Here is a 27,711-nt window from a genome sequence, read left to right on the forward strand (position 1 = left end):
TTGGGTATCACATACCAGAACATCTATTGTAAAGGCATGTTGTTTAAATCCACAAGACTACATTCTTTGTAATTTGATATTTTCATATATTATTATTTTTCATTACTGTTTTTATTTAAAGCTGTGTACTGCTGGTCTTTTTTGCAAACCTAGCTTTCATGCAGCCATTAATAGAATTTGCACTCTAGAAGCAATGATGGCAAATTATTTTCTTAATTTGTGAAGCGGAGAGGAATTTCAAATTAATAATAACAGCATTTTGCATAAATTGGCATTTTTCCCGTTGTAAAAAAGAAGTTTCCTCTTTTCTTTGAAATGGAAGATTTTCCAAAATAATCAAGACCAAAAAAGCTGTTTGTGTTCTGTTTCTGCTAAGCCAAATGCAGAAAAGAATGAAGTGTGTAGTATCTGTTTTCTTCAGCTCAGACAGATCCTGTAAGCTCTAGAGCAGGAACTACTTAGGCTGAAATAATGAATTGCCATGGAAGTCTTCAGTCTGTGTGTAGCTGAAAAAATATGATAGCAGAGACAGCTTTCTTCTCCCTGCTTACCACAAACACAAAATGTTTGCAGCTCTAGATACAGATGTTGCAAGCAATACAAATGAGAAAGCAATAGGTAGTTTATATTCCATTTCCTTCAGCACTGAAGGATGTGGGAATCCTCCAAAATCTTGTGGAGTCAATAACATAAAAAGTGGAGTAGAGCAAGTCGTCCAAAAAATATTGCAGAAGTAACATGATACAAAAGCATCCATTTGGAATAAACCTGTTAGGCTTCTTACCTTTCTGAGTAATTGCTTGACTATTCTCTGCATTTTGAGAATTAAATATTTGCTACAGCTGTTTCTTTCTTTTAAGTGATTCTGTTTCCCAGTTCTTTTCTCTAGGGTGACCTCAGCTCCTTTGGACTTAGGGCTAAAATTTAAATATCAATCTGCCACACAATTTAAACACTGTCCACCAGCACCAAAACTGTCCAATGTCATGACTTTCACAAAAGATGATTTATTTCCCAATTCCCTTTGAGATGCTTGTAACTTTATTTTTGTATAAAGCTAGTAATAAATACACCAGAAAAATTAATACATATACTTCAAGGTGATAGTATTGTGTAAAAAGAAAGGAACTTGATAGGAGACATGTGAGTGGGGAAAATAAAACCTGCCTTTTTGTGAAGTAGTAAGGATATGTGATATACCATGATTGTTCCTAAAAATATAGCACGTATGCCCCTGAAGAGAGGACAGATACCCAGCAGTTCACATCGTTCTGAGATGACCTATATTTACTGGTGCATATCCTCTGCAGACAGCGGTATAGGTATTGTTTAGTGCAGAGTACTGATCACATCAGTATTCAATGTTTTTTAAAAATTTACAGCTCTCAAAATCTGTTATCTCAAGGTAACTTTTCGTAAAGTTACAAAAGCGTTAACGTTTTGAAGTGTGGTGGGTTGACCTTGACTGGCTGCCAGGCACCCACCCAGCCGCTCTCTCACTTTCCTTCCTCAACAGGGCAGGGAAAAAAATATGGTGAAAAAACTCATGGCTCGAGATAAAGGCAGTTTAATGAAAGGAAGCAAAGGTGGTGTAGAGAAGCAAAGCGAAAACAAAGGAGATTTATTCTCTACTTCCATCAGCAGGTGATGTCCAGCCACTTTGTGGGAAGTAGGGCGCCAGTACACATAGGGGCTGCTTTGGAAGACAAACGCCTTAATAACGAATGCCCCCTTCTCCTCTTTTCTCTTAGGTTTTATTGCTGAGCACAACATCATATGGCATGGGATATCCTCTTGGTCAGCTGGGGTCAGCTGTCCCAGCTGTGTCCCCTCCCAACCTCTTGCCCACCCCCAGCCTGCCGGCCTTTGGGTAGGGGGTGTTGGAGAGACCAGACAGCTCCGATGCTGTGTGGCACCGCTCCACAGCAACCAACACATGGGTGCTACCAGCACCCTCCTAGCCACTGTGTGGGCTGCTGTGGGGAAAGTTAACCCCATCCTAGCCAGACCCAGTACACTAAGACACGCTGTTTTACGCTACCATTTGATAACATATGCACAGTGAATTAAAAATTGTAGAAATTTTTGGAAAACCATGCTCTTTTCTCAATAATAATAGTTTCACAGTGTATTATATTTCATGTTTGGATTACCGACTAACAAATCCAGTTCCATGCAGGTTTATGACAAACCACTGGAACGTACGTGGAGCATTTCTTCTTGTATGTATTTATTTTTTTTAATTGCAACCTTAGGTGTAATTAAGAAAAACTGTGCAGAGCAGGCTATAAAATATAATGGTCCTGAAGCTGCTTTCAAGACTTTTTTTTTTTTTCTGTGGAGGATGTACTCAACCAGATTACGCATGCATGGAGTCTGCTTTCACACAGATCTTACGGACAGACCCAATTACCCAGCTTCCTATTAGGGAAGCTAGGCAATGTTAGTGCTTCAGCCACTAACTGGTTTTGGAATTTGTCATGCCAGGCGAATCTATAATCAAATCTTTGGAGTTTTTTATTTAATAACAGAATAGGTATGGCTTCGCAAAGTCTGGATGAGTTTGTGTTATAACAGGCACTCTTCTGAAAATCTGTAATTAAGAGGAGAATACTAATGTAGCAGAGCTCTGAAGTGCATGGAGGAGCTAAGTTTATTTCTTAACAAATAAGCTCTCTGGTGAGTGTTCAAAAGATAACATTCTGAGCTACCAAGCTTATATCGTTGTTTTTTTCTCCAAAACAAAGGCAAAGTTAGTTTTTACATTATTTTTTTAAAATACAAAATGAAATCTTACACTTTCTGGCCTCAGTTGTCTCAAAGCCTAGCCGTTGTGTTCATCGGTGTTTTTTTAAGAGAGAGATATTTTGAAATAACTTTGAGAATTGTTAGTTTAAAGTAGCAGAGCTTGAAGCTGAGTCTTGAGCCTCAGCCTCCAGACCCTGAAGGTGTTTTCCAAGTACTGAGTGAGAGCTCTTATCGAGGGCTAACAGTGATACACCTGTGGCTGTGATGAGCACTGAACGCCCTGAAGATGATGTACAGAAGCCAAGTCAGGCTTTTTAAGAAAATAACGCTCACGTTTGCCCTCTGCAGCAGGATTCCAAAGACCAGACCTCGGAGAAGGTGACTCGAGCCAGGCTGAATGATGCAGGGCTGATGTAAAGCCATCCTTCACGCAGCCTGCCGAGTGGGAGGTCTGCAATGGATGGCCCCGCAGTGGCTCTTCTCTCCCCACTGCCATCACCTTCCAGCCATAAAGCAGCCCAGCAGCTCCCATCCCTATTCTTGCTTGCTGAGCTCCCTCCACACAAGTGGTTTCTGCCTCTGGCTTTACTGCAGCCATGTACCCCCTTGTTCTGCTTGTGGGAGCACGGTCCCTGCTTGAACAATAGCTGAGGGATGTCGTAGCAGTGATTTTCAAGCGGAGGTGGGCAGGTATGTAATGTATCGGGAGAGGGAGCTGGGGAAACACTTGTTTTGCACAATAGGGGGAGGTAAAATGTAATTAAGCTATCTGAACAAATACAGCAGAGCAGCAGTGCTGTACAATTGGCAAAGGAAAATGCAGTTGGCTGAAAGAGTGATGATCAAACTTGAAAAAGAAAATCTGGTTTATGCTTTAAGTGATACGTCTTTCAGTCTGCTCTTCGGTTTGCTTTGTTAAATTTTTTTCCGCGGCTTGCAGGAGTAACTGGTAAGTTTTCCAGTTGGAGGATAAGCAAGACTGCTTTTTCACATAGATTAAGGAGAAATACAGGTTTCTTTCCCTGTTTGCTCTGTTGTTTATAGCGTAGGGTTCCTAGGGTTGCTGAGCTTACACAGCTTTTCTTTTTAACTTAATGCTGATTTTCTTTGGATTCTGTTCTCAGAGTTCAGTTAACAACAATTTGGTTCTCTTCGCTTGCAGGAGAGAGTGTTGGGTAGGTTAATTCAGCAGTTCAGTGTGAGCTAATTCAAGTTTAGTGCAAGCAATTTGAGCTATTTAACAGCAGCTGAACTGAGCAAGATTACCTCCCAAACTGTCAACAGCGGTATATAGTCATCAGCACATGAACACATAGGCATGGGCAGTGCTTTCTCCCAGCGGTTTTGTTTCTGTGCCCTTTGCAGCAGTCCCTCACTGGTTGTTTCCAAGTTTATTTGAACAGGAGGGAGGTAGATGTCCTCAAAAAGGCATTCCGCTATCTGGCATTTTAGGTCTGCAGGCTAAGGAAGGAAGAGGCAGAGAAAAATTCCTCAAGAATTTGAGCCAGCTAGATTTTCTAGGGAAGCAATCCAAATGTTTCCCAGATTGCCACAAACTGTTAAATTGTTTACGGTAAATTTTAACTGGAAGATCCCCAATGGAGCCAGATGCCGTGGCTGTTTGCAGAGCTATCGGGGGAGTGGTGAGGTATCTGGGAAGTGGAGTTTTAGAGATGGAGTACTAGTTGGAGGCAGAGTGCTGGCAGCTGTAACTCCGTAAAAACATTTTGCAGGAGAAGAGGAGGAGAGGTTCGGACTGAGGAGAGTTAGCTGAGATGCTATAGAGGGTTTTTTTTTTCATTTGAGGACTTGTAGCCAACAGTCTGCCTTTCTTTCCAGCTTCTCTTCAGCTACGTGAGTGGTTTCATCAAAAGAATTGCACAGTGAATTGACTGAGCTTGTAAATCATCCACATTTTTACCAATAATTCAAGACCTAGGCCTTTCGGGGTAGGTGAAAATAAGGCTTTTCCGTCTAAGAGACTTTCTCATTCCCATTAGCAAGATGTTACACCATTTCTGGATCTGCAGACACAACAAGTGTTTGACTTTGTGTTGCCTGAACTTACAAGTCCCCATTATTTGTACCATTGGTTTCAAAGCAGCAACAAGCAGTGCAAATTAGTTTTGGCAGGAAAATGAGGATTATGTGATTTTGAGACAAGTCTTTTTGTTTTATTTTTAGAAATAAGTAATAGCTGAGAATTTAAAATTCCTCTTCTAAAATCTAAATTGAAATAGCATCTAACAAATAAATCCATTTGTTATGCAGAAATTTGAGGTCTGAGGAAAATGGGAGCAGGAAAGGAAACTGCATCTTTGAACATGGAAGTGGGAAAGGAGACTTTATCTTTAAAAACATGATAAAAAGGCATAGGCGTACAATGATTCTTCATCATTTTTGGTTTTTTGAATCATGACAGGATGTTTTTCTGTAGATGATGTAGCATAGCAAAAGTGAAATTGTGAGCCTGAGATATCATTGGATACTCTTCAGTACACCGGATAAAAATTTAGATATAATTTTGTGATTATAATGGTCATTTCTGTCTTTAAAATATAGAAATACCTGAAGGTAACTTCATTTTTAAAAATCTGTTTTGTCTTGGTTTTTACGTTAGGATGTCAGATCTTTTCTTCCCTCTTATCTCCTCAGGCATTCAAGTATAATATTGGCACTAATTGGTTTATGATATCAAAGAAAATATTCAAGATGAAATTTTTCTTAAACATGAAACAATTTATAGCTGCAAGTTCCCAGGTACAGGTACACACACTTAAAACCATGTCGTTTATTCGTATTAATGGGAGAGTGGGCAACCCAGGGTAGTCAGGAAGGACCTTAAATATAGAACCTGATGGTCTCCAAAGTTTAGATAAGAATAGAGCTCCAAGCTGCATGATTTTCAGAAAGGTGTACATAGTGTAACAGGGTGCAGAGCTCAGAACAGGGCTTGACTTTAAACATATCTTATCCCAGGTTCCTCTTCAAAAATCTCAGGGGCACAGACATCATTTGTCACCTAGATCAAAACTCACAGTGCTCAGCGCTTGCACAGTTTAACCCTTTCACCCATGCTGTCGTTTTTGGCAATCTGCATTTTGTCAATGGTGTTTCAAATACTTTATTTCCTGGTTGTTTGGTTGGTTTTGTTTGTTGCGAATTTAGAATAACCTTCCCTTTTAGTAGGAGGCAAGAGATTTCCAAACACCTGACTGTGAAGCAAGAAAGTCTTGAGCCAGCAACAGGGGGGAGAAAACTGTTCCTTACACTTTTGCCTTAAAAATAAGTACACTTCTTAACATGTTTTTGCACGTATTTAAGCTCACTTGTACATTTTCAAGAAGTCTGGCCTCTCTCCAAAACCATGCAGTCTTTATTTTCTTTTCCAACTTGCCTTCTAAACCATCTAGTAGCATAAAAGAGGAAGAAGTGATGTTGTATAGTTGTTTCCTAAAGGATCTTTTTTGATAGGAATTGAAATACATGTGCATACATAGTTAAAATTTTATGTGGTCCTTTTGAAAGGAATTAATCTGGCTTTAATTCAGGAGGATAATCTTCATGTTAAAATAAAAGGGCTGGGTTTTTTCTATCCTGCTTAGATTGCTAATGAGTCACTTTTCCTAAACGTCCAGTCTTTGCCTTCATTAGTGTTAGTAATGGGCTTGTGAGATTCCTGGTGCTTCTTCTGAAGCAAGGAACCGCTTTCACTGGGTTTTCATTCCTACTGTTATTTAAGACATGGACTTCTGCGTGTGTTGTATGGGCTGCTGTATAGACAGTATCAAATGGTTAGCTCATTGTAGATCTTTGTGTGCATGTCTTAGCTGAACAAACCCAAAGGGAAACAGAGACTTTTTCCCCTTCATTGCTGTTTTTCTGGAGTATGCCCACCAGTCTCTTCCCTGTCTGGCCATTCCTGTTGTGTCATGCTTCTTTTCCAGTCTCTCTGTCACTTCCCCCTCTTTTTCCATGCGGGACTGATACGTGTCATGTACATTTGCATGGCTGTTGAGAGGTCTCTTCAAAATTTCACCTGCATTCCCATTTCTTCCGACATGCTGCCTAATTTCTTCTGCTCGGCATACCTTGTCACTCTGCCAGTCTTACACCTCATCTCGTGCCTTGTGCTCAAGGTTCCCCACATGCTCCAGACAACACAAAAGGACATCCAGATTTTACTTTACCTAAGTTTTAGACCTTTCTGTCACTGGAATAAGCCACAATTGTAAGCATCCTGGTATAAAAATGCACTGTGTCCTGCAGTTTTATCCACTTAGAAATTAAGATGAGGTGCCTCATATAGAAATACAGCATGTAACGGAGCGTGCACGGATGCACTTGCACCCTGGCTTAGTCCTCGGAGAAGACTGTCCCCTCTAGCTCTGCTTTTGTTTATTGTTGAACTTGATCATTTCACTTGTGTTGGGATTTGTGTTGGGCTGAAAACTGGGCAGAACAGAGATGTTCGTGGTGTGTGTATTAGTAAGAAAATTTTGAAAGTGTGGTAAGAACCAATAATGGAAGGTTTATTTCCCTTCTGGGCATTAATTGATTGAATACGATGACTGAAGGATGGAAAGGACTGCAAAATCCTGACATTTGCAACAACTGCAGAGCTGCAGACTTCTCTGCTCTCCAGAGTACATGAATTATAATAATGGAACATTCATTTCTTTGCAATAAGTGATAGGACCATAGGAAACAGCCTCAAGCTGCACCAGGCAAGATTTGGATTGGATATTAGGAAAAATTTCTTCACTGAAAGGGTTATCCAGCATTGGAACAGGCTTCCCGGGGAAGTGGTTGAGTCACCATCCCTGGACGTATTTAAAAGACATGTAGATGTGGTGCCTAGGGACATGGTTTAGTGGTGGACTTGGCAGTGTTAGATTAACGGTTGGACTCGATCTTAAAGGTCTTTTCCAACTTAAATGATTCTATGATTGACTGTGCAAGGCCTTTCCATCATTCCACGGCATGACAGTGGTGGAAGGACCTTCTCACCGAGCAAGAGGGCAATGCTGGGTTGACCAAAGTCCCCCTGGAAGAGCAAGGAGAGTGCAGAGTCTGCCTTGCTTCACAAGGGTGAATGGACATCAGTGGCCTTAAGGTTAGCTGGTCAAGGGCCCTTTTTGGTGCAAAAAGGGATGTTGAGTAAAGGGGGGAGGCAAAAAACAAGATACATAGACACACAAATCTGGACAGACAAGCCTAACGGAGGCAAAGGCAAGAAACAGACTTTGTCAGCCACACTAATGGATGGGCTCCTTATGACCTCTCTTAACAGTCCCATTGCATAGAAGATATCTCTGAGTTATGACTCCTTTTTAAGCTTAGCCTTGGATAACACACTTCCACCCTGTTCCCAGTATGGACGAAGCACCACCAGAGCCTGACTTCATCAGCATCAAGACACTTCTGGAGGAAGTATCCATTAGACACATGTGAGCTTAATTAAAAATATCCATGATGTCAAGCAGATCTCGTAATTTTCTTCATGCTGATTGCATTAGGGAATCACTTAAAATGTTTGAAGTTGGGTATCAAATAATAGGGAAAGTTATTGAGTTATATCACTCTTAGAACGCTAAAGTCTGTCTTACTTTATCTTTACGTTATTTATCTTCACAACTTTGACGCAAAAGGTTTTTAATAATTTGCAATACTAAACTCGGAGAGGAAAAATGGGAGCTTAGTGGTTTTAATAAATTGTTCCCATTTTATTAAACCAGAAAATAAAATGCATACGAAATTTTTGCTTACTGTTGAGTTGCCATTCTTATCATCTTTTGTTCTATACTGGAGAAAGATAAGTAGAATTGGAGTCTTCAGTTATGACTGTGGTGCGTGTCTCAGCATTAGACATGAAATTATCTTATATTCATATGATTCATTGCTCAGCTTTCAACATATATAGCTGAAGATGTCAACTTCAGAAAAACCTAATAGGTTTCCTGAACATAAAATAATTACAGCACTTTTCTTGAAATGCCAGGATTTCAAGACTTGAAATTAGTTATAAATCATATTCTATATTAATAATCTGAAACATTTCATTATTTAATGCTGGCAAATACTCTGCTTAATGCCATTTTCATTCAACTTACCCTTTTCTCTGTCTGCCTGTCTAGTCTTTATAAATGGAGACGGACTCACTTTGTTCTGACAGGGTGTGTGTGCTGGAGTAGCGTTCAACATCTCAAGGAGAATAGCAGATTCATCCATGCAACAGAGTGCCGTCATCCGCCTCCATTTAACGTGAGACAGTAGGACTTCTTACAACAAAACAACGTGCTGAATTTGCATGTTGCTAGTTCTTATCTTTCAGAATATATGACAGATTGCTTTGTGTAGCAACCGATTGTCATCATTGTTACTAGATAATGTGTATTTTTACCGATGTGCTCATTCTGGTAATTTCCTATGTTGTATGTGGTTGGGTACTACCGTGGGGTTGTTTTAGCAGGATGTGCCCCACAGGGTACTGAGTTCCCTTAGTTCTCACAGAATTACAAAAAATTTTAAGTTTCAGCATTTCACAGGAGTTTTCATCTTTTGTCTGTCATCTGCTCACTTCTTGTGTTACTGATATTCTACCTGAACCTCAACAAGGTGCAGTAGTCCAAATGAACACAAAAGAAGGAGGTGCGACACTATATTGTTGCATTTATTTTATTAGCTTGTTTTGGATGAAATTTTGCAGGAGGTACCTATCTCTATCATGTTTGGGATGCTTAGAAGCGAAGAAAAAACTTTGTTGCCGGTATCAGGTATGGTGAAACTGTGAGTCATACAGCTGCCTGTGTCTGGTTTTCAAATACAGAATTACTGAGTAAAGGACTAAGAGAGCATTAGTTCTTGGCTTTCACTCCTGTGGTACCGGGCTGGGAACTTCTGTGAGGAGTCAAATGAAAGGTGCAAAACTGTGCAGAGCTGGAGAGTTTGTGTTTCTTCCCCTCCAAAGCTTTTGGCAGTGGGGCCTGCTCTTTTCCAGTGCATCTCTGTTGGGTGATATTGCAAAGAGAGGAGCAAATCAACTTTTCCTTTTTTGCAGCAGTAAGGTTGGCTCCTTACTTACTAGTGGCCTGTGTAAGTTCAGTCAAGTACAAAAAGGTGAAACTTTTCACTCCAGTCAAGCACAAAAAGTGAAACTTTTCACTCCAGTCCATACAATAATTTATTTAGAAATGTCAAGAATTCAAACCCTAACAGCATTTCTGATTAATACCTGCTTCTAATCTTTGAAACATTTGTTTTGTGGCAGAAGATTAATCACAGGACATCATCTATTCTAAAGGTCTTTGATTTATTTTTTTATTGCTGAAAGATACATATATTTAAAAGCCATTGAGGATCTCCTCCTAGGAATGTGCATATTGCCTTCATCTGTCTCCTTTTATGAGCCTACTGCATGTTGACAAGTCCTATAGAATTATTTCCAGCCTGTTCGAATGTTTTTTTCCCCTTATTCAACTGTAGGCACAATGACAAATCAGAGTTGCAGCATAAAATGTATTTTGCTGGGAAACGACCGTGGTGAATTCAATGCCGTGCTGGTTATTTGCTGTATTTCAAGGCAGAAGAGCTATATTTGATCTTGGGGGTGGAAGAGAAAACCACAGTGTGCAGGCTGGTGACTGTGCTGTCGCTAATTTATTGGCAGTTTGGGGGGAAAAAAAAATCTGCATTCTCCTTTTATTTTTTAGGCCAAGTATTAGCATGAATTATAGTGCTAGCTATTTCAGCAAGAGTCAAGTGGAAAATTTAACTCCTTGGAGAGTTGTGTGTAGTTCTGAGGCTTTTAACAACTGTCACACTCCTGCGAATCATAATAAAGAGTAATAGGTAAAAAGCCACTGTTCCTTTAAATCAGTGTCACCAGTGACTCAGAATATCTATTGATTTTTTTTTTCTTTATTCCCACCAACAGTTTCAATTAAGATTCAGCGGATCCATTCTGAGAAAACCCTGTATAAAATGCTTCATAATATTTTGGTTTAATACTGCTTTTTTAATTCAGTTTAAGAAATAAGCATTTAAATTGCAGATAAGTATATCTGTAACATATTAAAGCATCCATTTAAAAGGCTAGTATAATACCTAATTTATAGCTTTTGTTATAAATTTTTGAGTGTATAATTACTAGAATGTATAAATACGTATTTCATCAACTTTTTTTTTCAAATAACAGCTATAGAAATTTAAAAAGTCAATTATATTCATGCAGATATACTACTTGGCGAATGAGAGAATTAGAGCGTGGTTTTGAAAAAACACCCCACACCATATTTTCCCTGCAAATAGTGTCTGTACCAACAAATCAGCTGGACAAAATGATTACAGGCTATTTGTCTTCATCCTTTGTAATGCACTAAGCAAATTTCAATGCTTCATCCACACATGAGACATTTGCTAATTTGGGGTTTATAGCACATCTGTCAGACCTTTTACCTGTATTTGTGTGTTCTGGGGAGGCTAACTCCAGATGTGCAGCAGCTGTTGTTCCACAGAGGTTTGTGTGACCGTATTCCATATGGAAGCCCAGTGGCTGCAGAAAAAGTAACGAGAAGGGCAGCCATTAGGGAGAAGAGCGAGATGCCTGTGTAGAATAAATGCATATTAATAAAAACATTTGCCTCCTGAGTCACTGTGCTTCCCATTTACATTTCCATATTGGCATGTGGCAGCTGCTGTAATTGCTTGCATTAAAAAGTAATACCAGGAATGTAATATATCTTAAGTTCTCACTACAGCAATTTATCAACTAGAAACAGAAAAAAAAGTTAACATTGTATTATTAGCCAGTTTTCTAAAAACCATCTGAGATCTGTGGATCACAATTTAGAAACCTTTGGCAAGAAATCTTGAAATACAAGATTAATATCTCTGAAATTTTCAGAGACATAAATTTATAGCTGATATATCTGTTAGTTGGTACATTTAGATCTTTCTGAAGTCTTCTGCCATTTCACAAACAAACTTAGATTGTCCATTTCCATTTTCACATGGTAAGCTTCCATCCCATTTCCTAAGCAGGCAAGAAGTTTTTCTTTGCTTTCAAGGTCGTGTGCTGGGGAACTTTAGATGTGAAACGTAACTTACTGTCATCAACCTTTGGAGGCCTCTGAGAAGTGCTCTCCTACACTACACATTCAGTTTTCTACTGATTTGGAAATTAGCAGGTTAAAATAAAAAAGCTGAAATGCATATTCTGCATGGCAAATGAAAAACGTTAAGAAATACATTGCTGGTGTTTTTATGCAAAGAAGGGTTAATTTATAGAAGCTGAACTGAAATGGGTGATGAAATTTCCTGCATTGTAATTTTAAAATACCAGAACAGGAAGAGACCTTCAACACTGAGTGGTGTCCAAAGTTCATCACAGGCTGTAGGCTAAAGAGCTATCGATTGTTTGCATGCTTAAATATCTGATTTATTAAGAAACTGGAGGGGGTTTGACATCACCGTTCTAAAGCTTTTCCTTCTGAGGACAGTCTGAGGTGTTCAATCCATATTTTCAGTGTTCTGGCATTTCATCATTGAAGGGCTAATGTTCTTTGGCTATTTTCCTGAAGAAATGGAGGATATTGTAAATTTACGTTGTGAAGAGTAATGAACATAAAGCCCGGTGCAAGGAGGATTTAATCATGGCTGAGTGCCACAGTTGAAAGCCTAGTGCTTCCCGAAAACATGAGACCATCTGATATATTTTAATATTGTTGGGAACTTTGTCTATTGCTCACCTGTGCTGCAGCTGTAATGAGAAGGACTCTGGAACAACCTCACAAATCTAATATCTAAACCTGGTCCACATGAAGGTGGTGCAGTGGCCTTGGAGGGAAAAGCAGAGAGAAGAATTCCCAGTTCATCTCCAGCAGCCACTTTCTCATGAACAAGAGCAGTATCAGTAAACAGGTTGAGCAGGAAATCTTTATGGAAAGGAAAAATGTGAGAGGGGAGAAGTGAGATGAAAAATAGCTACAATGGGGGAGAGGAAGGACTGGAAAACTCCTCAGGTCAAAACAATAGGAAAAATGGCGAGGAACTGCAAGAAAAGACTTTTAAAAAAAATTAAAGCCAAACTATTTAAAAAAATAAAAGTCATTGAGAACAAAAAGAAAAAAATTAAGCAATGAAGAAGTGGAGAAAAAACAGATTTGGATAAAAGTTACTGATTTAGCTTTAGTCAGTGCCTCTGTGAAATAAGAGTTTAGAAGACCTTTGGTAACTAGATCAATAAAATCTTTAAAATCATTTAATTAGATTGAAGGCCAAAAGGTAACCTCTTGTGATAAAAACTTCTACCTTTATTTGCCAGAACAGGGGTAAAAAGTGTTCACTGCTTGTTTACCTTCCAGTTGATTTTCCTTCAAGCTAAGAAAAAACGTGCTGCGTTTGGACAGCAGGTGACATGGATATACCTTGCTTAATTTAGAAATGTAGAATACAAGGCAATGGCGGCTTAAGGGTAATTAGAACAAATTACAAGTCTGCAAAGATTCAAGAGGAAGCAAGTTTTTATCTATATATGAGACAAAACTGCTGTCCGGCAACACTAGCTATGAAAGATGACTGGCTTTATTTTTAGTTGCCACAACTAGAGAATTTGTTTCTTAACTTAATGCTTACTTCAGATTGAATTTATTTAGGTGGTTCAGGTGTTAAATCAGAAGCATGCTGAATTTAAATTTAGCTTTTTGAGTGTACGTTATATTTTTACAAACAGAAAACAGTGATCTCAAACACTGTGTTTTTTAAAGCTCTGTCTATCGCTTTTGTGTGTAAACGTGTGATTATTACTTGCATTAGTGGCACCGTATTAATTTTTCTTTGGAAAGAAGCAAACATCACTGCACATTTATTGTGCTATAAGTCTTATATTGTGTTTAGTGAAAATTGTCTCTTCTGCCTGTGAGATACACCTTGGGAAACAAAACATCACTGATGATGACTTAATTTTGTGTGCCAGTAAGCTGTTTTCTCTGAAGGGATGTTGTCCTGCACCTTTCTAAAGCTTAGTTTCATGCATCTTCGTTTCAAGTAGTAATTGAGTGTTAAACCTGAAGTAAATGGAGCACTCCTTCTACACCATCACGCGTAACCTTTAAATTACTTAGGGATGAGCTTGACAAAATGTGTTCAACCTCTCACCTTCTCAGAGTCCTTCTGGAAGAGGACTGAAGGTCACCTATTGTTAACTGTATGGTTGAGACTTGATTATACATTGGTTTGACCTGGGTGGATTTCTCTGTCTTCATGTTTTTAAAAGTGCCTGTAAAAGTTATTTGTGCTCTGATACGGTACTGTAATACCAAAAGAAAGGTCACAAAAATTTATATTTTTACATTAAAATAGCTAAGTGAAGGTCATGGAGTCTGATGGTCACTGTGCTCTGGGAGTCAGCAGGGTAGATCAAAAGCTTTTTCAGCCCTCAGCTGAGTAAGCTGGGACATTCTGGGTTCATTTGGGTTGGGTTTCATCTTTTTTTAAGAGCATGGGTTTTTCTTCCACCTGAGCATCAGGCTTTTGAAATAAAATTTGTGTTCAGACATGATTTTTAGTATCTTCCCTTCACAGTTGCTTGGTTTTTAGTATTTCAGTATCTTTTATAGCATATAGTGTCGTAATAATCCACAGTGTCCTTGAGCAAAAATAGAGTAGGAAAAACTTAATTCAGAAGAGTGCATCTGTTTTGCCTTATGATTTATTTGCAGCTGACCTTTGATAAGGGCTGGTTCATACTTAGAGATTTTTAGAATTCATTTTGAGTGTGTGCTTGTCTGAACTTTTTATTAATGCTCTTCTTTTCTTTTGCAGATTACAGATAGAAGAATCTTCTAAACCTGTAAGGCTATCGCAGCAGCTGGACAAAGCCGTCACCACAAACTATAAACCGGTGGCTAATCATCAATATAATGTAAGTAGCTTTCAGTATTTTCCCTTATTCTGCTAGCCAGGAGTCTGGCTCAGGGCTCCAGAATCGTTCTGCTGCTGTCCTGGAGTCCTTTCGCTCGCAGTTGGCCACTGTCTTTGGAAATGCTCCATGTTATCTGGTTTCTCTCTGATTTTGTCTTCTGGGGATCTTCTCCCTTGTTCTCTCAAGACCAACATCACCCTTGGGGCTAAAGTCTGCCAACTCTGACTCTCTCGTGTTACGTGATGGAGGGCAGACCTCCTTTACCCAAGCCTTTTCCAGTGTCTTTATTAGGTTCTTCATCTAGTCTTTTTTTGAAAGGTAATTTTGGAAATTTGGGGATAAAAGGCAGTTCTGGCTTTGTGCTGTGAGATGTGGAAGCACTCCTTTGAGCCAAATAAAATATCATATGGAGGTGGGTAAAAGACTTGAAAAGAATCATTAATTTTCAGTCCTTTGCAGGAACTGACAACAAGTAGAAAAGAATAACAGCTGATAATTTTTCACAGTTTCATACCTTCATAGTACATGTTATTTGCATCATTAGCTTTGTCAATATTACACCCACATTGCTGTTCCAGATCAGTTGATGTACATACAAACTATAATGTCCTTTTTCTTGAAGATCATCTTTGAGTAATTTGTATGTATGCATATATAATCGCTGTTACTGTTGGATGTGAGAAACGTTAAAGTCATACTGAAAATGAGTCACTGTGTTAGTCATTTAAACTTTTACACTTTTTATTAAGATTTTATTTACATAAAACAAATGACAATATACTGGGTGATATTTAAGCATTATTCTGAAAGGCAGTCTATTTCCACAGAACCAAAAATAATCGTTTCTCTCACATGGGACTGTTGTGTAGTAGTTACTGTTCAAAGTCTGATCTCTATACATAGATGATCATACCAATACAACTATTTCAGCTAAGGGAGTGACATTTAACCAAAATAGTCACACTGGTATATCCTGCTATGCAAATGCAATTTTATATGAGTGTATTGGTTTATGATGCTAGTGTTACTCTCATTCTTTAATTCTGGAATAAACTACAGGGATGTATAGCTTCTCTTTTTAGCAGGATTCTGTGCCATTTCCGTGACACTGGCATATTTACAACAGTATGACTTCAACCTGGAGACAATTTTCGAATCTTTATTCCAGTTGCACACTACTGTTGTCGTATCGTTACAGAAATTTAAGTCTTATGTGAGATTCAGGGGCTATAACCAGGACGTAATCAGGCTTCTTAGAAGTTACAATGCTCTTGGGTCCTAAGTGTAAAGTTTTTATGGGTTACATAGCTGTCCATGCTAATGGAAATCCATTGGCAATGTGTTTACTTTTCATGTCTACCTTAAAGGTGTTCCGATGGGAAAAATCTAGTAGGAAATACTTAGACCTGAGTCACTTTTGGCCATGCCTTGACTCTGAAGGCCCAGGCATCACTACTGTTTTCAAGCAGCAGTTGCTTTCCTAAAACTTGCTGCATTGCTTGCAATCATATGACAGCTCCGTTGGAGACAAAGCTTTTCACAAGGAAGAAGGAAGAAAAATGTAACGTACATGCTGGTGCATTCGGTTATCTTCCGAGTTTCTGAGCTAAGAATAGGATCTACTAAATAAGAAAAAAAAGGGCAAAATTTCCTGAAGGAAGAGATGATAGAATATTGAATGGGGCTTAAGTGTGACTGCTCCATGTACCTCTAAATTAACACACAAGAGGAAGGAGGAGGGAAAGAAATTACATGTGGATGGAAAATAGCAACAGCTTGTTTGAATACCAATTTTGCCTTCAGTAAGGACAGGGAAAGTGATAGTGATTTTTTTTTCCCCAAAGCAATTATATTAAACACACCTTTTTATGAGAAGAAATTGCAATTCCATTACGATATATGCCATGATTATAACTTAGCTATCTTCTCTGGGAAAGAGACCTTAATTTTCTGTATATCTGTAAATACTACGTGGGTTTACAAGGTTGCAATGTTAATGTTTTTGCAGCTGGAATCATCAGAGAAGTTCTCTAGCGGTCCTGGTTACCCCTTCAGAGGTTTCTTTGTGGTCTCCTCTCTTCCCACTGTCCCGTACTATAGAGGCTGATACCATGCTTCAGAGGTTGGGAAAACCTTTAAGCCTTCTTTCAAACATCTTCAGATGAAACCTTAGATTTAGTCCCACTTCGCTATCACCTTTGTATTAGCTATCTACCAAAGCAATGTATTAGCTTCAGTATTAATGATACCTTCAAGAGGCAATTTTGGCAGCTTTTCAGCAAGCTCAGCAACATACTGGGAAGGTAAACAAAGAGAAATTCTTGCAGAGATAAACTCGCAACTTCTTCACTCAACAGCTTGTTCCAAAATGGTCCTTCCTTGAAATCAAATCGTATTTTAATGCTTTTTAAATTTAAAAAACACACCGTTTTAAAGAAATCGTATTAGTTTACAGTGTACATGCATTCTGTAATACGACTCTCAAAAAGTGCTTTAAGCCTACTGCGTAAAACATCCTGTTTGCAAGGAAAACAGGAAGGAAAAGAAATGAAAGGCTGCATTGTAACTTGCTATGAGCAGTGTATTCACAAGACAAAAAGAAGAAAACAGCAACACATACCGTGCTTTTTTTTATTTTTTTTAGATAGCACTTCACAATGCGCTCCATGTTTTTAAACAACAGTGGGAGCTGTTGGTGAAGTTGGAGGGAAATGCTGGACTGTTACTAATTAAAATGTGGGCAACTGGGATGCCAGCTGCAAGTAACTTTTCAACAAAGGAAGGGTTTGGTATTCAGTTTTCTGTGTAAGTTGCTTTTATACATTAATGAATTAGAATATTAGAGTCGTCACATGTCATTTGTATAGGGAATACAAACACTCCTCCTTGATTTGCTTTAGCTCATCCTGTAAAGTAGAAACTCCTGGGGAGAGTGTACCAAGGCACTAAAACAATAGAGAAAGAAGACTGCTGGGCATTACAATTTACTAGCAAAAAAAAAGATGGTGCCATTTCATGTTATTTTTCAGGAGGCTGTTATTTGTATAATTAGAATTTTATACCCAGTCATGAAATAATCCTGTCAGAGACCTAGCATCAGTGAAGATTATGTTGAGAATTTCTTTATTTTTCCTTTGTTCCTTTGTGTAGGAAACATCAATTTTAAAGCAAGTAGTTTTTTTCTCCACATGGAGAGAGTTGTAGCTATGCTAGCTAAGCACATTTTTGCTATATGTCATTTGAAGAGATATAAACAGTACCACGGACTTTTTATTGCTGTTCTCAGAGATTGTCTTGAGAGTCCCAGTAGCTTTTCCCATTACGCCCATGTTACATACCTATTGTTCCCATAGCTCTGCCACGTACAGAAGGAATAATCTCAGTGCTTCGTTCTTTTCCTTGCTCCTTAAAAACAAAACAAAAAACAGAAAAGGAGATCAGTTTCTTCCATCACTTCAGCTTGACCTTCCACCTGAGAAGGTTGCAGTTTGTTTCTGTTTCTGTTTTTCTTCTTCGTTTTCATTTTGTTTTTGTTGTTTGGGGAGGTAGAAAATTGCAGAAGGGTTGGTAAGAACAGGCATAATAGCTGCTGCTGTGGTGAAGTCATGCTGCCTGTGACTGGCAGTCTTTATCTTTCGCACCGCATCTTTCAACTGGTGTATTTTTGAGTCACAGACAATTGTTAACCTCAAAAACAAATGCGTAGGTCTTTACACTGAAAAGTGACCTCAGATGTTATGCAGGAACCCAGAACTCAGTCAAGCATTGCAAATAGAGACACTGTCATTCCTCCTACCGTCTTCTGGACTTGACCTCTAAAGTATTGGAGGCTTTTCTGGCAACAAATTAAGGCTGGATAATCCATCTCTTCCTCTTGTAAAATGTTAACATGTGCATATATTCAAAACATTTTTAATGTCCCTAGTCCTAGTGTCCCATAAGCCAGTGTCTCAAATGTAATAGAGTTCTACTGAAGTTTGAGACATCAGAGGCAGAACGACTCCCATACAAAATTATCCCACTGGCAGCCAGGCGTATGTCCCTTATAGATCACGTGCATCTCTTCTGTATGTTGGATCTGCGCTGCTTGGGATCCACCCATGGAACTTGCCTGAAAGCACTTGCTGATTACATGAAATACATTACCTTCTGGGTCACCTTTGTTGTTCCAAGGAGCTTGATGGTTTCCTGTTACAGAGGGTGGGTTTGTGGGTGGATGAGATGATGTGCTGGCAGATGCTACAGTTGGTGCTCTGTGGTGATCGGGGCTTGTTTGGGGTATGCTGGTCTGCAAATCTTGCTTCTGATGAGCAATCTGAGGAAATGCAGGAAATATTTTTGGAGGCGATAAAAGTTTCTGCAAAAACATATGATCATCTTGTGCAGATTATAATAGTTAAGTACTTTTTAATATACATTTTGAAATAGGGTGATGAGTGGCAATGAGAGGCCTCTGCTTACTTGTGTGGGTTTTTTTAGACTATCATAACTTTGTGTGGGCTACTCAGGTTTCTCCTGAAGAGATACCATCCATGTCCTCGAAGCATGTCTTCACTTGGTGAACGTTGGTTTTATATTGTTGGAGTGGTTGCCTCGAGTGCTGTTTCTGGAGCAGATGAGGTAGTGTCCAAGGGCCATTTGAGCATCCTTTGGGCAGATGGTTGTTATGATTGTGGATGTGGCCATGTTGGTCTGTGGATTTTCCCAAATATGGTAATTTGTAGGTTGTTTGGTATTTGCCATTATACTTCAGAAGTTGTCATCAGCAGAGGTGGAGTAAAAACACTGTCTCAGTTCAGAATCCTGTACTAATATTAATTCTCTCTCCAGGTTTGGGCACATCATGCAGGCTTTGTTTCTGGGTTTTTTTACTGGTTAAAGCAGAGATACATAGCTGAGAAGCTTATTGTGCTGAGGACAAACTGCTTATTTTATGTTCATAAAAGAATATTTGAGTGCTCAAAAGAAAATTTTCCAGATGAAAAGCACTGAGTCATTGAACAGTGTTTTATTAAATAGAAGAGGTTTTTTATGTCTTGATGTTCAGCACTGAGATTTATACAGTGTTACATATGAATGTCTTTAAAATGTGTTTTGTATCTGATAGATCGAATATGAGAAAAAGAAGAAAGAAGATGGAAAACGGGCTCGAGCTGATAAACAACAAGTGTTGGACATGCTTTTTTCAGCCTTTGAGAAACATCAGTATTACAACATTAAAGACCTGGTGGACATAACCAAACAGCCGGTGGTACGTACTAGTAGTCTTGTAATATAATTGTTTTCAGTAGTTATTATTGTGTATATTTTCCATATCCAGAAAATAGTTTAATATATGGTATGTGCCTTCGAAGCAGCTCTCTAAATGTCTTCTACAACAAATGGAAATTATCAAGTTTTAAGTTCACTATTGTAGAATGGTGTAGGATACCAAGCTTTGCAGTGGGCATGCTTTTTCTTGGCAGAGGTGATTTAAGTAGCCTAAACGGTCTCTTATTTAGGTTCTCTTTAATGCTAGAAGCCAAATTCTGTAATGGTTTGATGTCTCCCACACTGCTCCCGTCCTTACTGAAGTAATAGCCCAGTTCTGTTGATGCCGACAGTAGAGAGCTTGTATATGTGGCTGGTCAGCCCTTCCTTCAGACTCTTTATCTTGGCATAGCAACAGGGGTTACTCCTTGTTTGTGGGTCTAGAAAATGGCATTTCATGGAATTAGTATTAAATGCACACATTATCCATATTAGGAGCTCAGACATCATGTCAATACCCCCAGAAACACTTGATTTCCATTACAAATAGAATAATTTTTAGAGTCGGAGTTTGGTGGTTTGATACTTGAGTTTTGGGGTTTTTTTAAACACTGTTTTGATACAGAAACAAGGAAAGCATGAAGACATGTGCTCACATGGTGGTTGTGTTATCCTGCAGTGTCTGCCAGCCTCTTCAGCTGTGAACCCTAACTTGCCAGTTCTTTCCCTCTTCCCCTGTTCAAACTTCCCTTGAGCAGACCAGGCGGGAGCAGGGAGAGATAGAGAGAGATAATGACATGTGAAATATCTTTGGTGCTTCTGATGTTTTTCGCTGCTGACTTCGATATCCCTCCTCAACCCAGCTGCAGTTTTCAGAAAACTTAAAGGGATTTAATTATATTTGAGTCTAAATGGAGCAACAATTTCAAAAGTTGTTAGTTATAAAGCAGAAGAAGGAACAGTGACAGCTGGGTTATGGAAAAAAACTTCCTCTGTAAAAGAGGGGGGAAAAATGGAGATGCTTAACAGTTTTGCTTACTTAGCATTTAGAATTCAGTGGGTCCATATAAGAGGATTTGTATAATACAAGGTGTGCAATCTCTTCGGCTAAGAGACTGCACAAAGGTGTTAGCCAGTTCAAATACATGTAGGTTCATGGTGTTCTGGTACCTTGGAAGAAACTAGTTGGATAATATATTCGTGTCTTCTATTCCATTCATTTATTTAATGAAGTCAACTCCTTATCTTGTTTGGCAGAGAAGGTGTGTGGATCGTGGGAGCTGAAGGAGGAAGGAATAGGAGGAAGCTATGGAGGGAGTAGCAAGAAAATTTTAAGATTTTTTTTTTTTAGAGATACATGTGACAGTCACTATCTCGATCACTTTGAATGTAAGTAGGTGCAGATTTATCCCGTCTAACATGACTTCAGCTAGAAATAGTCGCCTGCAACTCCCACCTAAGCTATGGAAGAACAAGTTTTCTTCTTCCTGTGATGATGTGATTTGCCTCTTGAATGTACCTGTCTCTCTGCATCAGCTCAAAGGAGCCTGGAAAAGCTGTGCTTCTGACATAAGTTTGTTCAGTAAGCACCAAAAGTTGGGCAAGATTAATCCAGTTTTTGTCATAGTCACTACCCTAAGGATTAGATGTACAGGGTAGTTTTGTATTCTGTGTTTGCAAATTACCTCACATTAATACTTCGTTACATTTATGATAAATTTCTATGCCTGTCTATATGTCTCTGCTGTCATTGTATGCTCCTGAATATATTCTGCCCATAGCATAGTGGATCTGTGCCGTGTACTTTCATCTCAGCAAATCTAGCCTTTGTTTTTTTCAACTGTTGTAGTAATACAGATACATTAGAGGGAAATCATAAACTAATTTGACCCAACATCATGTGTTATTTGGGCTATATCTTTGCATCTGTATTTCTTATTTGAGTCTCTACTGATGGCTAAAAGTCCCACAGGGTTCCTAAGATTAGTCAAACTGTTAAACCCTCTTCTCCTGAGAGGACTGCGCAATCTCAGTTTTGAGCTGTGGGTGAGAGTCGGGGGTTTCGCGTTTACTCACGGCTGGGGTTTTGCCATAGATGTTGGTGCCCATCCAGCTTCCTCACACCCAGATATCCTGAGAAAATAAATGACCAAAATCCTCTTCCTGATGCCTTTCTTCATTGACTGGGTAGCCAGTATGGTGATAAACTGAAAACTATATTTTGGTACGTCATCTACCCCCTCATCTAGAGCTACTATAATTTCCCATCTGGATTCCCATTAAAAACTTCTATAGGGAGTTGCTGACGGCATCCATTTCCATTTAAAAATACTATCCCTTGTTTCCTGCTGCTCAGCCGGTGTTCGCTCTCTGTGTGAGCATCCCTGATGCTGTGGACTTCAACCTCTGGTGTGCAACTTTTTTGTTTTTTTTTTCTGAAAATAAAGTACTTGTTCCTAATGCCCACTGTGACTTTATTGTTTGCAGAGCAGCTATATCTGACATAAAAAAAAAGTGAAATGCCAACAGGTGAATAGGCATGCTTTCCCTGTGCTGTACAGAGGTTGGCTGCTAATTAATCTCTGCTGAGTGTTCACTGCTTTATTTTCTGTCATAGTGTCTAAGATTGTCTGGGTATGTAATTTCTCCTCCGAGTTTCTAAATGTTGAGGTTATTTTCAGACGCGAGGGAAAAAATGCTGCTGCTGCTGTCTCCTCAGCTCCCGTTAAAATGAAGTTCTAGGTGCTTACCTCACTGGCTAATAATATTTAAAATACATTTGTCTAAGGGAATTAACATCTTTGTTAGTAAAGTAACAAATAAATAAGGGTATTTTTTTTACATAACAGTAAATGTAAATAGTAAATTAAACCCTTGCTAAAGAAGATGTTGCATGTTACACAGGAAATTGCTGCCCTCTCTATTTTGCGATCATGAAATCACAAAGCAAGTCTATTCTGAATGCAAGCTACTGTTATATTAGGGAAATTTTAATGAAAAATAACCATTTGCAGTAGTAGGCAAATCTGTTGCCACCTACCTAGATGTAAATACTGAGTGCTTCCTAGAAATTCTGCAGTAATTCTAGATTTGGACTTCCTGGCTGAGAACATAATATGCTTTTTATGTAAGCAAACAAATATTTGTGAAGAATGGAACCAGTGTGGAACCAGTGGTCCAATATGAACTGTATTTTTTCAAAATGGGGTAGATTGTTTGCAGTTTTTTTTCTTTTATTTCAATTTTAAGTAATGGTTATCCTAAATACAGTGGGCTTTTTTTCCCCCCTCAAGGTTTCAGAAGGGTTTTCAGAGCTTGGAAGTTAACTCCTCTCTCAGAAATTTTTGTCCCATAATTCTATAATAACATTTCACTTTTTATGGAAAAAATAGGAGGGAAGGTGTAACAGAGTAGACAATGCCTTCAATGTACAAACAGATTACCTATGGATTAGCTTCTGATTTAGAATTATATGTATATAAACATGTTGAATCCCTTTCTGAGAAGAAATTATAGGCCCCTGATTAGCTTTCACCAGGCTCTAAAATTCAGTGTTTGGCATCATTGGAGGAAGCAGGTGGTTTCTCCTGATGAAATATTATCAGACTGAGTAGTATGCTTCAAGATGTATAGGCCAACCTGGCACAGCGCAGACCTGAGTGGAGGGTCCTGGTGTCTGGAAGGAGAAGTGATCCTGCAGGAGAAATCATAATGTCCCCTGTACTCCTCTTATCTAGCCACTTGCTCTCAAGTACAGTACAATAGAGCAGGATTATCCCTCATCTGTAATCGTCTAAAAGCTCCAACAGTTCAGTGTTGTCTGTCCACACAGAGTGATTTTTTTGGGTTAACGCTCTCAGCTGCCCTCCCCAAAACCACTGCTGCTTGTTTCCCCCCCGCAGCGGAGGTGGCAAATGGGAACATGCTGGAATATGTCCTCAGTTGCTCCAGTTCACGGTCCCAGCTTGAAGTGCTTTTACTTGTGGCAGAACCATTACCATGCTGTTCAGTCTGGGTTGGTTTTGTTCCATTTTGTTATGCTGTTGAATCGAAACTCTTGGAAGTTTTGCCCAGAGAGAAGCGGAACTGCCTGGAGAATTGGGTCTGAAAATGAGTTGAAATCAAAAGTAACCTTCCTTGAACTGAGTGGGTGGTTCGGAGGCGTGAGCACGTAGTGAGAGAAATGTCACCCAAAGATACTGTCGCCAGAGAGCAGCGAGCCGCTGGGAGCCATGGACCGTGCAGCCCTGGTGGTTTCATTCTGCCTGAGCCCTTCGGCATCGTCACGCCTTGTGACCCGGCTTCCCAAATGCAGGCTGGGTCTCTCAGCCCAGGAACTGCATACATATTGGACGCGGTGCAATTTTTATTTTTTTTCCCAGTTCTCATTAATCTGTCCTTGTGGTCTAGAGCAGAATTTAACCTTGAATCTGAGTGGTTTTCTACCCACTCTGCCATCTTTTGAAGACCCCTATCAGTGACACTCCTGAAAGCCACCTTCTGTGCAGGCACAAGGATTGCAGACAAAGCAGTGGATGTGCAGGTATGCACATCTGCACAAACTCATGTAGAAATCACTTTTTCACCTGCTTTCATCACCTTTTAAAAAAATGCCTTGCACAACAGAGGTGCTGTCGTACAAAACCGTTTGCGCGCTAATTGCCGCTGTAGTGAGTACATTTGTCCTAGACACCTGACTCTCAAATAGTGACAGCATCTCTGCAGTAGAGGAGATGTGGAAAGGTGTGTTAAGAGATGTATATTGATCTCCTGCTGCCACCTGCTGGGGTTTGCATCGTGCACCCTCCAAAACCGAAGAGCCGTCATCGCGGTGCAAAATAAATCCTCTGCATGCAGCCGCTCTGCTCAAAGAAAAGACCTTGAGAAACAAGTTTGTATATGCAATTTGTTACAGTCACCTTTCTTACTTGTTGGACAAAGTCTTGTAAACACATTGCTTCGAGACAGGTTTTTAAGAGCCACTTTGCTGCATGAGTCCAAAGGAAGTATCGTTGTTAGTGTGGGATCTGGATTTTTTTGCTTTGGAAATTTCTGATGTGTAGCTGAAGAGAAACAATTGGTTTCTCTAAAAGAGACTTTTTTTTTTTTTTTTACTGACTGAGAACATACTTTTTATTTATTTCCCAACTTTTAGTAAAAAGTGGGAAGAGATCGGGCAATCGGCCTTTCATTTTTTCCTATGTCATCAACAAATACTGGCTTTTTTTATGAGTTGTAGTGTGTCGCTTTTTTCATTTAGTGGAACTATAGAGACAGAAAATACAGGGCTCCAGTAACTCTCGTTTGGCAGATTTAGATTAGATATAAGGAAGAAATTTTTCACTCAGAGGGTGGTGAGGTACTGGAATAGGTTACTCACAGAAGTTGTAGATGCCTCATCCCTGGAAGTGTTCAAGGCCAGGTTGGATGAGGCTTTGGGCAACCTGGTGTAGTGGAGGGTTTCCCTGCCCATGGCAGGGGGGTTGGAACTAGATGATCTTTGAGGTCCCTTCCAACTCAAACCATTCTATGATTCTATGATGTGTACTCAAAGAGGATTAAATTGCCCAAACTAAAGCAATTATGAATTTAATGTGGGGATCCTTAAACTGTGGTCTGCAGTTGCCATAGCAATCCACTGAAGTCAGTCCAGATGAATATTTAAACAAACAAGCAGGCAAACGGCTCTTTAAAAAAATGCAACAAATTACCGGTGTTTATTATGAAGGGCAAAGGAGGGTGATATTAGTGAGCTGTCCATGTCGAAGCTTATACTACTGGTTATCATAGCGTTGCTTGTTTTTTTTTTCATTTTCTAGCCTTAATATTTGAATGTATTAGAAAATTCTCTGGCACCTACTCAGCTCTCCTCTAAAAACGAGGCCATAATAAAATGCTTAAAGCTTTGCATAACAGCATGAAAACCAACAGCTTGGGGCTTTGATGGGGTCTGAATAAGGGAAGGAGTTCCGAGATGATCCCAGCCCAAGAAAGCTGAAGAGCCAAGAGCTTCTAGCTCAGCTGGAGAGATTTCAGCAGGAGGAAGACGTGTGAGGTAGCAGCGATGTACAGACCTGCGGAGCGGCTGTGTCCCACCACCCTGGGGAGCCCCTCAGGCACAGCGAGCTCCTGGGGCAGAACGCCTGCCTGCACCCCTGTTCCTCCACGGTTGTGTGAGAAATGTGACAGCGCACAGATGTTTAGACCAGCTGTGTGTCTAACGTTCGGGGTACCTCAGGCATATCTTTGCCTTTTGATTTTGCAAGCCCCTTGTCTTGAGGTGGGAGCTGAGGAGCATCTCCGTGAGCTCACCCGTGGGTGGGTGCTACTGCTGCAGGTCTGCACTAACCTCAGCATCGCCCTGCCGGAGGCACTGGGAACTTCATTTCGGCAGCCCATGGAGCATCCATCTAGCCCATACTTCCCTCTCCATGCCCAGCAGGTCTGCACAGGGTCTGCCCAGGACCTGTCACCCCTGGGGCTCAGGTGCTCCCTGCTGCATCCCTGGGGCTTGCGCTGGGCAGTACACCCAGGCTGATCTAATCCCTGTTGGTGCCTGGGGGTTGAAGTCTGTCACAGAGCCGTTATCACACAAATTAGTGCGGATCAGCCAACGTGGCTGTCCACCAAGTCGTTTCTATGAACCGAGGCAATGTGATTGAGCAGATCGCGTGATGTCATGGAGGAACCGTGGCAATCGTCTGCCTGTATAATTTGAATTTTTGTTTCCTTTCAGATATACTTGAAGGAAATTTTAAGAGAAATAGGCATCTACAACGTGAAGGGGACCCACAAAAACACATGGGAGCTGAAGCCAGAATACAGACACTACCAAGGAGAAGAGAAGAGTGATTAACAAAAGCGTTTACAAAGGGAGAATTAGAGTGATTGCACTGAGGGAACCATGGTGGGTTTACAGACAGGACTGAGTACAGCACAATTCTGCAAGGTTCAAGTTAAATTAAAGCAGCTGATACTTTGTAATTTTCCATAGTTTCATTTTTTTTCCAAGGAATATTTCTTGTACCTTTCTATAAGTGTTTTGTCTTTTGACAGGAAAAAAAATATTTATAGAATAAACTTGTATTAGATTTTCTTTATTAGAAATCCTTTGAGTTCCGATCTTACTTTTTCTTGATAGCTTTGTGGCTTTTCCAAGCCTCAATGACTTTGAAGGAAAACGTGTCCTAGAGGAACCCATAACTTTGTGGCTTTGCATTCCAGTAGAACAGGGTTAATATCCTCACTTCTGCTGGCATCTGTCAGGGCTTCGTCTGGAAGGCCACAAAGATGCACAACCCTTTGTGCAGTGTTTGCGTGGAACGGACATGATGCTCCTTTTGGGATCAGGCTTTAGGAAAAACAGCCACAGCACAGCCGTGGTGCTCATCACAGTCCTTAGGCTCCATGGGAACAAATCAACACAGTTAAAAAAAACGTGAAGCGGAGGCTGTTTCATACACAGGTCAGTGGGAAAACGACAATCCCCTCCAGCTGATTACTGAGAAAAAGCATGAAATGTCTGTCAAACAGGTACATCAAGGAACAGATTTATCTTTTGTTTGTTTTTTATGATGTTACCTGTGTTTTATGTTTAAGCATATCAATAAAAGCATTATTTTAATTTTTACCACACAATGTTCTGCATTATTGACTGAACACGTTGTGATTTAGATAACATAGGTGTGAAGTTTTTTTTCAAACCATGTTTTTACTGCTGGCTTTGCCATTGGGTTTCCAGGTGTTTGGGGGAAGATTGTTTCATGTGTGCATGTCTCTGTTCCCTCATT

At 39.7% G+C, this 27,711-nt stretch overlaps 1 protein-coding gene across 2 annotated transcripts in view; it reads left to right on the forward strand.

The window, feature by feature from the left end:
- Positions 1–27,465, forward strand: part of GTF2F2 (general transcription factor IIF subunit 2) — a 91,620-nt gene extending 64,155 nt beyond the window's left edge. For both annotated transcript variants that reach the window (XM_086611942.1, XM_086611951.1), the window contains 3 exons: positions 14,572–14,671; positions 19,779–19,922; positions 26,658–27,465. In XM_086611942.1, coding sequence (XP_086468068.1) covers positions 14,572–14,671; positions 19,779–19,922; positions 26,658–26,777 — 364 coding nt within the window. In that variant the 3' untranslated portion in view covers positions 26,778–27,465. The remainder of the gene's footprint in view (positions 1–14,571; positions 14,672–19,778; positions 19,923–26,657) is intronic.
- The last annotated feature ends 246 nt before the right edge of the window (positions 27,466–27,711 follow it).

Source organism: Tauraco erythrolophus, chromosome 1 (genome assembly GCF_009769465.1).
Source record: "Tauraco erythrolophus isolate bTauEry1 chromosome 1, bTauEry1.pri, whole genome shotgun sequence".
Lineage (NCBI taxonomy): Eukaryota > Metazoa > Chordata > Aves > Musophagiformes > Musophagidae > Tauraco > Tauraco erythrolophus.